This window comes from Ptychodera flava (assembly GCF_041260155.1).
Source record: "Ptychodera flava strain L36383 chromosome 23 unlocalized genomic scaffold, AS_Pfla_20210202 Scaffold_24__1_contigs__length_23054250_pilon, whole genome shotgun sequence".
Classification (NCBI taxonomy): domain Eukaryota; kingdom Metazoa; phylum Hemichordata; class Enteropneusta; family Ptychoderidae; genus Ptychodera; species Ptychodera flava.
The window spans coordinates 15,189,395-15,204,055 of record NW_027248278.1 but is presented as its reverse complement, the minus strand read 5'-3'; the positions used below and the strand labels follow the sequence as shown (position 1 = coordinate 15,204,055).

At 37.9% G+C, this 14,661-nt stretch overlaps 1 protein-coding gene across 1 annotated transcript; it reads right to left on the bottom strand.

Moving 5' to 3' along the window:
- Positions 1–3,176: 3,176 nt before the first annotated feature.
- LOC139124697 (thyrotropin-releasing hormone-degrading ectoenzyme-like) lies at positions 3,177–14,624 on the bottom strand. The gene is made up of 12 exons (XM_070690817.1): positions 13,835–14,624; positions 9,669–9,945; positions 9,261–9,381; positions 8,555–8,709; positions 8,125–8,238; positions 7,003–7,203; positions 6,097–6,162; positions 5,675–5,856; positions 5,036–5,130; positions 4,378–4,567; positions 3,879–4,026; positions 3,177–3,386 (listed from the first exon to the last, which is right to left on the bottom strand). The coding sequence occupies exons 1-12, from the start codon at positions 13,909–13,911 to the stop codon at positions 3,177–3,179; spliced, it is 1,836 nt and encodes a 611-aa protein (XP_070546918.1). The 5' UTR covers positions 13,912–14,624.
- Between the last annotated feature and the right edge of the window lie 37 nt (positions 14,625–14,661).

Below are 14,661 nucleotides of genomic sequence, written 5' to 3'. Positions count from 1 at the left end.
CATTTTGTCATAATCTTTGGTGTCTAGGTAGCTGTGGATGACATTGATGCAACGGGTGCATCAGGCCTGTGACTTGCATAATAAAGTAATCTGAGGAACGTTCAATAAAAGACTCATCTCTGCCGGTGTTGACCACTAAAGGAACTTTTGATTACATCACACATAACGACGCCCTCACTGCCTCTAGTGTCATGACAGCACATACTATACACATGGTTTGGTGGAATTTTCGAAATGGTATGGGATCGGGTATGTTGTTGTAATCAGCTATTTTGGATCATATTATAAAACAAATTAATGTGCACAAGAATGCAGCCATATCACTTTTGAACAAAATCAGTCCATTGAAGGACAGTGACCTATGTTTATAAAATTGAAATCAAATGGCTGTCTATTGACCATATGGATCGAAGCACAAAATTAGTAGACATGCATAAGTATGCCATAGTACTTTATCTTTGTACCAAGTCTCAACAACATTGGATAAGGAATATTTGCATATGATTAAGCCTCAAAGACATGAAAAAATCCAAAAATGACAATCTGGCAGCTGGAACATGTCACGAAGTAAATTGACATGTATACATGTATGTGTGTTATAGTGCTTGATCTTTGTGCCAAGTTTGGACAAAATGGGTTTAATGACCTTTGAATTATGCTTCAAAGACATGCAAAATTCCAACAAAATGGCAGTTCTGCAGCCATATTGGATCCTATCGCAAGGTTAATTGATACATGCATATGTATGCCATAGTGCTTTGCCTTTGTGCCAAGTTTGAACAAAATCAGTTCAAGGATGTTTGAGTTATGGTTCAGAGACATGAGAAAATCGCAAAAAAATGGACGCCTGTCGGCCATATTGGATCATATCATGAAATAAAGTGGCGTTCATATGAAGGGCATAATGTTTTGCTTTTGTGCCAAATTTGAACAGAATCGGTTCAAGGATGTCTGAGTTATGGTCCAAAGACATGAAAAATCGCAACAAAATGGCTGCCTCACGCCCATATTGGATCGTATCGCAAAATAATTTTACATGCACATGAAGGCCATAGTGTTATGCCTTTGTGCCAAGTTTTAACTGAATCTGTTCAAGGATGTCTGAGTTATGATCCAAAAACATGAAAGATCCCAACAAATGGCCGCCTCACGCCCATATTGGATCGTATCGCAATATAATTTGACAAGCATATGTAGGCATAGTGTTATGCCTTTGTGCAAAGTTTGAACAGAATCGGTTCAAGGATATTTGAGTTATGGTTCAAAGACATGAAAAAATTGCAAACACAATGGCCGCATCGCGGCCATGTTGGATCGTATCGCAAAATAATTTGACATGCACATGTAGGCCATAGTGTTATGCCTTTGTGCCAAGGTTGAACAGAATATGTTCAAGGATGTCTGTGTTATGGTCCAAAGACATGAAAAATCGCAAAAAAATGGCCGCCTCGCGCCCATATTGGATCGTATCGTGATATAATTTAATATGGATATAAAATCCATAGTGTTATGCCTTTGTGCCAAGTTGAACAGAATCTGTTCAAGGATGTTTGAGTTATGGTCCAAAGACATGAAAAATCGCAACAAAATGGCCGCCTCGCGGCCATATTGGATCGTATCACAAAATAAATCGACGTGCATCTGTAGGTCATAGTGCTATGCCTTTGTGCTGAGTTTGAACGAAATTGGTTCAGCAGTGTCTGAGAAACTGTTGATGACGGACGGACGGACGGACGGACGGACGCACAGACGGGACCCAATCTATAAGTCCCCGCCGGACTTCGTCCGCGGGGACTAATAAACAATAAAGTGCAGCATAGCTAGATTGCGATACAGTATACACAAATTACATAAAAGAGCATATATCGTACCATACCATACCATACCACACTGTACATAACTGTACATTATCGCATCTTACCGTATAGGTGCAGTACAGTACAGTACAGTACAGTACAGTACAGTACGGTACAGTACAGTACAGTACAGTACAGTACAGTACAGTACAGTACAGTACAGTACAGTACAGTACAGTACAGTACAGTACAGTACAGTACAGTACAGTACAGTACAGTACAGTACAGTACAGTACAGTGCAGTACAGTACAGTACAGTGCATTGCAGTGCAGTGCAGTGCAGTGCAGTGCAGTGTAGTGCACAGCAGTATAGTGCTTTACAGAACAGTACAGCACAGCAAATTTCGATACAGTACAGAAAAGCACAGTAGCAATACAGCAAAACCTAGTGCAAGACTGAAAAGTATAGGGGAGGTAACTGTTGTACAGTAAAGCACAGTATAACTTAATAATGAACAGCACAGGACACTACCACATGGCATGGCAAAATGTTGTAAAAAGCAAGATTGCAAAAACGAACAGTCCAGGCCTGTCCAATACACTACCGTATAGTACAGTACAGTACAGGTATGGCACTGCAGTGTAGTACAGTGCAGTAAAGTACAGAACATTACAATACAGTAAAACGCAGTACAGTATAGTACAGGACAGGACAAGACAGGTCATAGTATAGGACAGTTGAGGACAGTACACTGTAGTGCAGTTAAGTACAGTACAGTGCAGTGCACAGCAGTAGAGTGCTTTACAGAACAGTACAGCACAGCAAATTTCGATACAGTACAGAAAAGCACAGTAGCAATACAGCACAATATAGCGCAAGACTGAAAAGTATAGGGGAGGTAATTGTTGTACAGTGAAGCACAGTATAGATCAATACTGAACAGCACAGGAAACTACCACATGGCATAGCAAAATGTTGTAAAAAGCAAGATTACAAAACCGAACAGTCCAGGCCTGTCCAATACACTACCGTATAGTACAGTAGAGGATATGGCACTACAGTGTAGTACAGTGCAGTACAGTACAGTACAGTACAGTACAGTACAGTACAGTACAGTACAGTACAGTACAGTACAAGACAGTTCATAGTATAGGACAGTTGAGGACAGTACACTATAGTGCAGTACAGTACAGTACAGTGCAGTACACTACTGTTCAGCACAGCACAGCACAGCACTGTACAGTACAACACAGTGTAGTTCAGAACAATATTTTATATCATAATTTATAATGCCATTGCTTTTTCGAATTCAAATATTGAAGCTAAGCAGAGTAGCAGTGTAATCTTAAACAGGAGTCTAATATAAATAGATGAGGAACTCACTCTTCGTCCTTGTTGAGCCAGTTGTCAAATAATGTGACAGCTTGACTGACAGCCTCTTCGTCACCATTTTCACACAGCGTCTTCAGGGTCAAAGTTCTCAAAAATCGCTGTTGCAAGTTGCCCTTTGACCCCAGGGTACCGTAGTTGTCTCCCACGCCCCAGCCGAGAAGGGCTACGAGGTGGCCTGCCTTCTGCTTAATGTAATTCTGCGTGTTAACAAAATCATGCAAAATTTACGAAACTGGAGATTTCAATGACATTTGTATGTCAGTATTAATCAATCATTTCATATACAGAATACAAGATAGAGGAACGAGTTTGAAATGTAAAGGTTGACATAAACTAGAACAAGATTTTGAATTGTAAAACAATCTGATCATAAAGATAAAATAACGTGTATTTGCATAATTAGTGTAAATATTCGGAAAGTGACACTATAAATCGCTATACCTTTTCAACGTGAAAATTGATAAAACGACTGCTCTGGAAAGAATCAACAGAAGCAAATTCAGATTTTATGAATATAGATGGAATTAATTGGAATGGTTTTTTTTTTGCAAAAATACAGCTTACGTTTTGAAAAAGGTTAAAAACCACCATGATTGGAACTATACACTGTTCTCCAGTAATTTATATCAGCCTAGAATTAAAACTTTTCATATGTACCTCTACGATCAAAAGAAGATATCAAAACATACCTGCAGAAGGCCGTAAGATTCTGTAGTGTACATCCGTTTACGTATGTAATTAAAACCTTTCATAGCAGCCATCCAAGGAAGATAATCATTTTCTCTGTCGAGATACAGTGTGACACTTAAAGCACGGTTTGTATCCAGTAACCCAGCTCTGAAACAAACACAATTGTATATTTGTCAACAGAACAAGCGCCGATAATTGCGTTCTATCATTATCTGCGTTGTCATCATCATCATCATCATCATCATCATCGTCGTCGTCGTCGTCATTATCATCGTCATCATCAACATCATCGGAACCAGTACAATTACCTTACAGCAACCATCGTCGTCAACAACAACAACAACAATGACAAAAGCAAAATACGGGAAGAACAGACACATCTCCACAGAAACCATCAACACAAGTATTGGCATGAAGATCGTAATCCGCAATTGTAAAATAACTATTAACAAATTTCAGGACGTGACATAGGCGACCAGTGTCACTGCACAGCCTCACCTCTGAAGCGCAAAGGCGTCATCCAGTATGGCTGCTCTCGTAGACGGCGAGAACTCAGTGTGATCTCTCTGCAGTTGATCGGTGAGGGCGTCCCAGTTATCGTTTTCGTAGTTGACACGGTAGAACCCGGCCTTGTCTTTGTTCCCTAGTATCCAGTTACCTTTGTAATCAATCTTCATCTCGATATTGGCTGTCATGAAACGTATATTTACATGAATCTTTGCAGTCATTTTTATCGTAGCAGAAGAAATGTTTGAATGATACTATAAAAGTTAATTTTCTTCCTAAACTTTCTGCTGAAAACAAAAATCAACTTTGAGTGCACTTGATGAAAAAGATTGAAAGACCCGTCGATCGACAGCGGTCTTTACGCGTAGAAAGCGCCCTCGAGCGACATATCTTTCAGTCTACTATAGCTAAAGAAACTGGGCCCATCTTCTTTCTGGTGTAAATATGTGGTAAATTGACTGTGTCTTCTTCGATGAATATATAACAACATACCCCCTTGGATAATCGTGGATTGTACTTTAGCTGTACGTAGGCTCGGTGTTTTCAGGTCTCATTAAAGTTTGTGATATTTGGGTCAGTCACCATTATCTAACTCTGTCCTAGTCAAAATAAATAAAAAATAAAAATGTAAGTAAAATATTGACAGTACCTAAACGGTACTCACTCGAGTTCATTTCCAACCATTGACCTTTTGGAGTCCTGTTCGTATGGGTTAGATATGCAAAATATATGAACCATTGGTACCTGTTAAGAGAAAAATAACCATACAGAGACATTACTTCAATTAATTTGTAATAGCTTACATATAGTCCATCGGCAGTCAAAGCCTCACTGCCTAGAAATTAGTTTTATGATCACATTGCTACATTAATAACCACTCCTCTTTCAATCAAGATCATTTCATATGAAAATGTTTGTGCTGATCTATTTAAAATTGCACGTTACTCGGGCCTCTCTGCCAGTGTAGGGGGAGAGAGTTGCTGTCCAAGTTACTATTTACATAATAATAACGCAAATTAAAATAAACTTTAATCAGGAAAACAAAGGAAGAGGACATTTGTGAGCTACTCTTTACTTAAAATGTAATTTGAAGCGTCCAATAGAGAAAATGTGATGTGTCGATAATGGTCCAGAAGTAGGCAAAATCAAAATTGTTATCAGCATTTATGTATATTATGGCAAATGCAAACTTCGTGTAAACACAAATATAAACAATTTCACTGATGTTCACACATATAGAGACTCTAGGGATACTAGACAATTTGAGTGTTGGTAAAGTATCAATCACCTGTATGGACTATCATTAATATTAATATCCGAATCGTCTGTCTTAATCGTAAAGTGGCTTTGCTTGACGTTCACATTGCGCATGCTTGATGACCTGTCCCTGGACACGGTTACGACAGGATATCCTTTCTGGAGTGTCCATGTGTCCATTATTTCTTTAATCTGTAGTCCGCTATTTGCAGCCTGTTTCAAAATTGAGAAAATTGGACTCAAGTTCTTTAAAATAGACCATTGTCTTTAAATTGTGTTATTAAAGAATTCTGACCCTCTGATCTTCTGAAAGAAAAAAACAATAATGTTAACATCATTACGCCTTTTTCATTTGTGATATTCAGAAGTATTCGAACGGCAACAGTAACGTAATTTTAATACCACTCGACTATTTATAAAACACACAATGTTATATAGTCACTCTGGACTTACCTCTGAAAATTCTTCCCAGAGTTCATCCATATCAGCATTAGAATACATGTATTTCTTGATATAATTCTGGAAGTAAGCAATATCATAATCATGCAGATAAAACCATCATTTACTTTATACTTTAACAACCACGAGAAATGTCATTCGTGTACGTTATACGTACAAGTTTAAGGCAATATCGCACGATCACATTTTTCGATAATGCAATTTGATCAAAATACAACTGACAGAAAAAAGGCAGATTTTCATCTCTTCAGAATAGTGATGATTTTATCTGCCGAAGAAAAGTTGTCTTTTACGTCTTGAAAATATACTGCTATTCGCAGGCGAATTCTGCAGGAAAAACGTATCGTTGGATCTTTGGCATGACAAATATTTTCTCACAACTGTGTGTCTACTTCTAACAGTGGCATGTGATCTATAATATGTATTTCTGTTCGGGAAATAACGCTGCTTTCTTCGGAACAACAGTTTTATAACACTCATCCTTTATCAAAACTGTTTGAAGCTAAACATTTCACGTGAAACATGGCAAGTCTCAGAAACAACAAACTTTAGTTCAGAGTTCAATAATTCTATTTGGCTTCCGTAATGTCATGCAACTACAATATTTCATCTATTATTTTCGTTTGGTATTTTTTTTCTTTTTACACCAAAAACTACCAGAGAGTAACAAATATTCGTTTTTACTAATTATAATGTAAGCCAACAGAAGTAAAGAAATTTAGGGGCATAACTATTCTGCCTTATTGTTTGCTAAGGTGCTATCTGCTAATTCATCTGTTATTAATAATCAATGACAGATGAATTAGAAAAGATGAATTAGAAAAGACTCTATAAATTAATGTTTTGTCATGGCATTGCTTAGCCTGACACCCATTTTTCAGCAATCAGCGAAGAGCTCACCTGAAGGGAACTGCGAAAAGTCGTTTTGCCGACGAAGTATCGCAACATATAAATGACGCTGAGGCCTTTCCAGTAGGTGACTACATCATAAAACTGTACGATATCATCCGGATCGTTGATTGGCGACGACAAAGGGTGAGAGTTCATGAAGGCGTCCATTTCTAACGCTGGCAGCACTGATTGAGCAATTACCATCTCGTTCTGGAAAATGGAATTACACATGCTAGCGTTCTACAATACTGAAGGCAGTGCGTATTGGAACCGACGTTTGGTGTGGGGAGAATGCTAGCAGGTTGTAATAGTCTTAACAATAGATTAGTGCAAAGTTTCTCAAATAGCATCACAGTACATTTCAGTTCAATTTTCAGCGCCATATTGAATTTGTTGATTTCTAGATTCACAATCTTTTAGCCCAGGAATGATATTTAACATTACATTATCGCGGAAAGTAGTTTCATTTTTAAAATGTCAGGAATCTGGCACTGTTCACTGGTTTGACAATGCCATGGTTGCCTCATTTACCATTCACATCTAATATTTAGAATATCTAATGTAGAATGTATTATAGCCAAGATCTGGGGCTATTAGCTCAAAGAGTGGGTGAAGGCAGGCAAATGGTCTCCTGCCCCGAGGGTACATAGTCCCTTGTTTGGGCTTTAAATGTTTCATTACATGCCTCTCTAACATAGGTTTCACTCCAAATGTTTAGGCTTATCATGACAATAATAAGCTGTCAAAAATGGAAGATTTTTATCATTGATTGGCGCATTGATATTTGAACAACTGTTATGCGGTCTTTCAATTTTTTTATGCGTGATATTCAAATAATTTAATTTGATCATGTTAAGATCCCAAAATTGTCAAGTTGAAAATAGTTCCGGTCCATTTTCAGTCAAACGATGACTATACGACCCCCGACGTCACTAACGAGTTGCCATTATATTCCATAGAGCGCGTGACCTTCGATATACGAGGCATGTAATATAGAAAATATTATGCTGAATAGCATGCATAGAAGATAATTGAATACCGCACACATTCTGTGTTTTCCAGTATCGGTCGTGAGTCATTATTTGAAAAATTTTGAAATAAATGTTACAATTCACACAATGTGTTACCTACCATCTTCCAATCAGGAAATATATGATTCAAAGCTTCTGACGCAAACATTGAAGCGAATCCTTCTTTGAGCCACAAATCTGTCCACCATTTTGGAGTAACCATATTACCGAACCACTGAAGAAAAATGAATCAAAATTAAAATACATATTACTCATTGGTATGAAACTCTCGCAATACGGTAAACTATTCGCTATGACGTCTTTGGCAATAAAACTTTTAAATGGTTACAATTTCAAAGAAATTTATCATGATTTTTTTTTCAGAACTGCATGGTCATAAAATATACTATGGAAAACAAATCCCTTCGCCAACACATTTCTCGCGAACTGTCGAGAAAATGAGAAAATTTATCCAAACGTGTACGCACATAGTTATATTACTGAAATTTAATGAAAAGATAATTTCTCATAAAATCTGAATCGTTTAATACCATGTGTGCGATTTCATGAGCGATCAGATCGGCTGTGTCTTCAAGAACTTTTGCAGCAGATTCCTCTTCGTCGACGATGGTGGCGCTCTCGCGGAGTGTAATAAGACCCCAGTTTTCCATGCCTTTTGCGGGATGGTCAGGTACCACAAAGAGATCTGGTCAAACATAAATGCGCAGATGAGCAATAAACAACAATCGCTCAAGAAGAAAAAAACTAAAACAAATTCACATCTGGGTTTTGCGTCTTTAATAAAGTCACAACTTTGACAAAAACATGAACGACGTCATGCTTAATCTTATATCATATCGAAATTGCAATTCATAAATAATAGTGATAGAACAATTATGTAACGGCAACGGAGTTGTGTCAAGTAGGCAAGAATGCCATGAACTCCAGTATGAATGCATTCACAAGAATATGTCTCTAACTTTTGTTTTTTTTCAAAGCAATTAAGTAAAATACTACCAACAATGAAATACTATTTAAGAGAAATGTACTGCTACATCTTTCTGACAAGCACTGTAACCCCTCTTTACTATTACCAACAAATTATATTTAAATACAAAAACTCCAATATTAGTTTATAAATTAAATCTGACATTTTGAATTTGATTTTATCTTTAAAATGAATTTTAACATATAGAGTTCATCGACACTAGTATGACGCTGAAAATGATTTGCAAGCGAAACGCTTAAAACTCTCACCAGATTTTTGGATAGGGTCTTCTATGCCGAAATACTCTTCGAAATAGCCGTATGACCAATTTGCGACGTTAAGGGCAAACTGAGTTTGTGATAAGACATCATCACGAGCCCAGACCCTGATCTGCGTCAGGGAATAAAAAAAAAATTATTAAAGGAAGGAAGTTATTGCCCTGCATTTTTTTGTAGATTTTGACTGACAGACAATGGTTTCCTTGATAATAAAACGTGCTGAAAGACTGCCAACAAATTGCCAATAAAAGATATTCAAATAGAAAAACCTCCAGTATTTTTTAAAAATTATATCTGACAATGTGAGTTTGATAAGAATGAACCAATGTGATTACCTGTTCTTGAACAACAATTGTGTTTCCAAAAAATTATGAAGAATTGACCTACTGAATTACTTACAATTTTTCCATTCGCTCTTGTCAGCTCTAAGCTGTCGAAGTCAGACAACGCTACAGCTAACAGATAGGTTGACATGACGGGCGTGGTCTCAAACACGTCCCTGTACCAGGACGAATCCTGCAGTTTGTTTGTTGATAACTTCTTTCCGTTGGAGAGCGATCGATATCGAGGCGCCCTGATGATGCTGATGGAAAATGTCGCTTTCATTGCTGGTTCATCAAAACAGGGAAACGCCTTACGAGCATAGGTTGGTTCAAACTGGGAGGCTATGGCATACCTGTGATAAAAGTCAAATAAATATACTAGAGAAGACTTAAGGTAGAACGCGCCTCGGGGACAGATACTCGAACTCTCAAGCTTGTACAATTCTTTTCTAATATACCACTTGTCGGGGTTCATTTTATAGCTATCGTTGTTAGAAAACATTTTCACCTGCTTAGTTTTTCGAAATTCGAAAATTTTATTTTTCTCCATAGAGTTATACAGGGATGGCGGCCATTTTGAATTTTAAATATCGGTAAATCCTGAATTATTTGTTTCTCTAGTACCAGAATGCGCACGGTGACCCCCAATTTTTATTCTTGATTTTGAAAGAGAATGGTTGAAAGATTCCTCAAGGAAAGTTTGAGCAAAAGCTTAAGTCTTTCACTTTCGAGGTGCGAAATACCTTAAGCGAGATACAGTCGCTACCTTTTTGCCCGCAGCCAACTGAAACTTGCTTTACTGAACACGTTGAAATAGTGAAGGTAGATAAGAGACCGTCTCAGATTGTCTCACAAGTTCAAGCAACGAAGTTCCTTCGTTTAGATCAAACCCCTTGTTCAGAATTGCGATAATGATAATAATGATATCTGCAGACACTTAGCAAATTTAAATAACGATACTTTTTTCTTTAGTATATGATGAATGAAAAGTTAACGATACAATGTTACTGTCGGTAAATTGTGTTTGGGAGTGATCACAGTAGTATGACAAGAACGAGTTGGCAGTAAAATTTGTTGGTAGGAATGTGCAGTTTTTCCTTATTTTTACAAGCCATGTAAGGAAAAGTTAATAAAAATGCGAAAGTGAAGTTCGCTGATTGAATGGAGGTTCAACACTTGACCCCCCCACCCCTCCCCCGTACTACGGCCAGGGGATTAGGGTTAGAACTTGAGCAAAATTTGAGACGGACCCTAAGGGAAAACTGGCTGGCTGTTTGATCGATTAAAGCAATTAAGTCGATGACATTTTACAATATTGAAAACATCTTTAACTCTTTATGACTGGTTTATTTTGTTTGTGTTCTACTAGGTCGAATCTCGAACAGGTTTCATGAAATACTTGATTTGTGACGTAATCACACACCGAGAATGTAACAAAGGTGTCATTATGTATGTGAAATACGACAAAAACGTATCACCGATGATGAATATTGGATCATCAAAAATAGCACGATTAATGGGAAACTACATAGTGAGTAATACGCACAATTGATGATTACAATTGGAGCAAAATAAGTGAATTCTCGGCTTTACATCTACTGATAATTTTGAAGGTAGGTTGGAAGCACACACACACACACACACACACACACACACACACATGAATACAAACTCAATTTGTGTTCAACTGAGGCGATGTTGCTAAAGGCTATTGATTTGCATCACCAGTTCAAGTTTAAAGCTTGCAATAGGACTGCCGTAAACAAGTGCCATGCATGGGTGTATAAATCATACCGAGGTTTTGGGACAGAACGCAGTAGACAAGATACAGCCTTTTGTTCGTTTCAAGGTAGAATGCACCTTGGGGAGAGATAATTGGACTCTTAAACCTGTTCAATACATTTTGGTCAACGACTTATGGTGTGGGGGTCATTTTGAAGCTCATGGAGTAAGTAAAGTTTCCATTGGCTGATTCATATTAAAATCGAAAAAAATCCGTTGAGTTAACACAAAGATGGCGGCCATTTTGAATTTCAAGTGTCAGTAAATATTTGGTAGACAGTTTCTTATGTGCCAAATTTTTCACTATTAATTCTACTTTTTATTCTTGATTTCGAAAGCGAATTGTATTTGTTGAAGGTTCGGGTAAAAGTTTAAGTCTTTCAATTTCGAGATGCGTACTTCCTTAAGAGGGTAAGTGGGACGTAAAACAGACAATTTGTATTGTGCACATAAGAATTTATGTTGCACACCACGAAACAGGCAAAATTAAATTATTTGTGCTCCTGTTACTTTCAAAATATTGACCCTGCGTTGACCTCGACTGTTCCCTAAGCAGCACATTATCTTTTCAATTGAGACGCGATGACTCACTATAAGACCCTAGTAACAGCTGCTTGCTAATTCAATTAGTCACTCGAACGAGTCCAATGTACGTTAGGTCGACCTTCTTAAGACTTTTATTGAAAAGATCGATTTTGTGATTGTACAATGTCTTTGCGTTTACTGTAGGCACATTCAGGCTAGATAGGCTAACACAACAAACTACGCTGGCGTTCAGAATTTGAAACCAGTTTAAAAAGTTCGCAACTTGAAAGTGAAATCATAACTCTTTCCACCTACTGAAAGAACGACCGGAAACTGTACTCAATATTGCCACTTGACAGACGTATCCAAGGAGGTGCATTAAATAGCATTACATTAAATGTCTGTGTGATGTAGATTTTTTTGCAAATTTCTTTTCGTCAGTTTCTCGTTTCGACCTACTTCTAATACCCAATAGTTGTTCCAAAACTATAAGCCGTGGTTCAAGTATCACCTGTTTCGTTTAACCTCCGCTAAAAATAGACGAGTCTGTCTTTCATATTGTTCAGTTGCAGATGGATCTCGAAAGTTTAAACTCGGATTTTGTATCGATCAACTACAGCTTGTTTTAATGTTTTCCGCTTTGCTCATCCAATTACAGATGACGTCACTTGTTACCAAAAGACTGCATGCTAAATGTTATCAGCTGATTCTAATGATCGACGATACATCGCAGGTGAGATGGTGTAAAATCCGAAGGGCAAAGTTAAAAAACATAATTATGGTCTTGCTTCTTTTACAACTTAAAATGTTTACATCTGTCGGGGACAGATATTTGGACTCTCATATCTGATCTACCACTTGCGGAGCTCGTTGTAAAACTCTTGGTGTAAGAAAACCTTTTACCGATTTAGTTTTTCGAAATTAAAATAAAATTATTTTTCTCCATTAACTTAGCACACGGATGTCGGTGATTATGAATTTAAAATGTCGGTAAATCTTGGGTTTGTTTCTCCAGTATCAAAATTTGCACGGTGACCCCTGATTTTTATTCTTGATTTTGAAAGAGAATGATTGATAGATTCCTGAAGGAAAGTGAGAGCAAAAATTTAAGTCTTTCACTTTCGAGGCGCATACTACCCATCATTGATATCTGATCCAGTTTCACCACCAGGTAGATACATCTCCTAAGCTGTACCATTCCTTCGTCAGCATTTCTTTTTTAAAATTTGAATAATTCCTCAATCTCGAGAACAAAATCTGTTTACGTTTCAAAACAGACTTCATTGCTCCAAAATTGTGTTTTTCAAAGGATCTCAAGGTCATCCGGGTGTAGACTACATAGTACATTGTTCTTTCTAATATGTTTCCCTGTTTCTTCATTTTTGAAAGCATGTAACTTTTTTCTTGCATTTTTATTTTCCTAATGGGAACTTTTACAATCAATGACACCACACCTTACGTAGAACATCATTTGATATTTGTATCGTGGAAATATGTGTTAAAATTTTGATGATTAATTCAAGGAATTATCATGTACTTTTTGGTCATTTTGTGAGTGCTGCAGACGACAAGGTACAGCACGTCTTTTGTGTACTGTGTCTGCATGAGTGCAATAGACTTGGGTCATTGCCCTTGGCTTCTTTCCGCGCTATTCAGTGTTTAGACAAACGCACGATTGACGACAACCTCGGCGGGGAAAATTTCTCAACGATCATCTATCATTGCCGCTTAATCTTTTATTTTAATTGCCGAGGTGTGGCATGCGCTGATCTTTTTTGAAATGGGGGAAATTTTAACGATCAATACTGAATAGCTGTCGTTAGCTTTTTCCCGCCATCATCATGTGAACGACTTACATTAATTTATGCCATGATTTCTATTCACCTGAGTACAAAAGTGGGAAAACGATAGCAATAGCCGCCTTAATATACTTACCCTTTGACAGTGATTCCATCTTCGTTTCTGACGTCATATGAGCTAAGATAAATTCCGAATAAGTCTTCTCTCAGCATGCCCTTGAACTCGAAAATGTTATTTCGTACTCCTTTCCGCCTTTCAAATTTTCTTTCATCAGAAGAACGTAGAATCTGTTCCGTGTGAACTCGAACTGCTGTGTGATTTCCACATCACTGCCGGTGGATATGTCCTTAACGGCTACGTTGTCTTGACTGATGTTTAATTGCCTGGTGTGTACAATGACAACGTCGTGTCTGACGTACAAGTAACAGTAATTACCACATTTCCTGTGAATTTGAATTTGTCAAGATCTAGCATAAATTCTAGGTTGTAGTGCGACGGCATAAGGTTTTTAGGTAACTGTACACGATACCATGGAATACTCGGGTCTAGTGTCGTCGGTAGCGATGTGCTAGTAGTATTCACGATGTAGTCCTGTCTGTTATTACTCCTGCCTCTACCGACTAAACCACCAATCAGAGCCACACACACTACAACCAAGACAAAAATAACAATGAGTATTGCAGCTGTTCTGTAAGTCACGAAAAATCCGTTTCCTGTCGTGTTTGACGTCCGCATCTTGCACATCTACGGCGTAAATGTCGCTCCTCGCTGCATTCGGCCTCGACGACGATGCATCGCCGCCCTGTTTGCGATTCTTCCCGTCCGACATGTTGGGTATCTCTTGTCTCTCAAAAGCCATCCCGGCCTCCGTCGGTCATTAACAATGCCTCGCACTGGTCTCCTTTGTTCATGTGAATGACGGCTGTCGTCTGATACAATGTCAAATGGCGCCTTGGTGATGA

What these genes read in the sequence shown, in the direction of transcription:
- LOC139124697 (XM_070690817.1), bottom strand. Translation starts at nt 13,911, where the DNA reads ATGCTGAGAGAAGACTTATTCGGAATTTATCTTAGCTCATATGACGTC. An exon ending in CTCATGAAATCGCACACATG is followed by an intron (nt 8,239 to 8,554) that starts GTATTAAACGAT and finishes ATTTTTCTTCAG; the next exon opens with TGGTTCGGTAATATGGTTAC. An exon ending in TCTGGGAAGAATTTTCAGAG is followed by an intron (nt 5,857 to 6,096) that starts GTAAGTCCAGAG and finishes ATTTTGAAACAG; the next exon opens with GCTGCAAATAGCGGACTACA.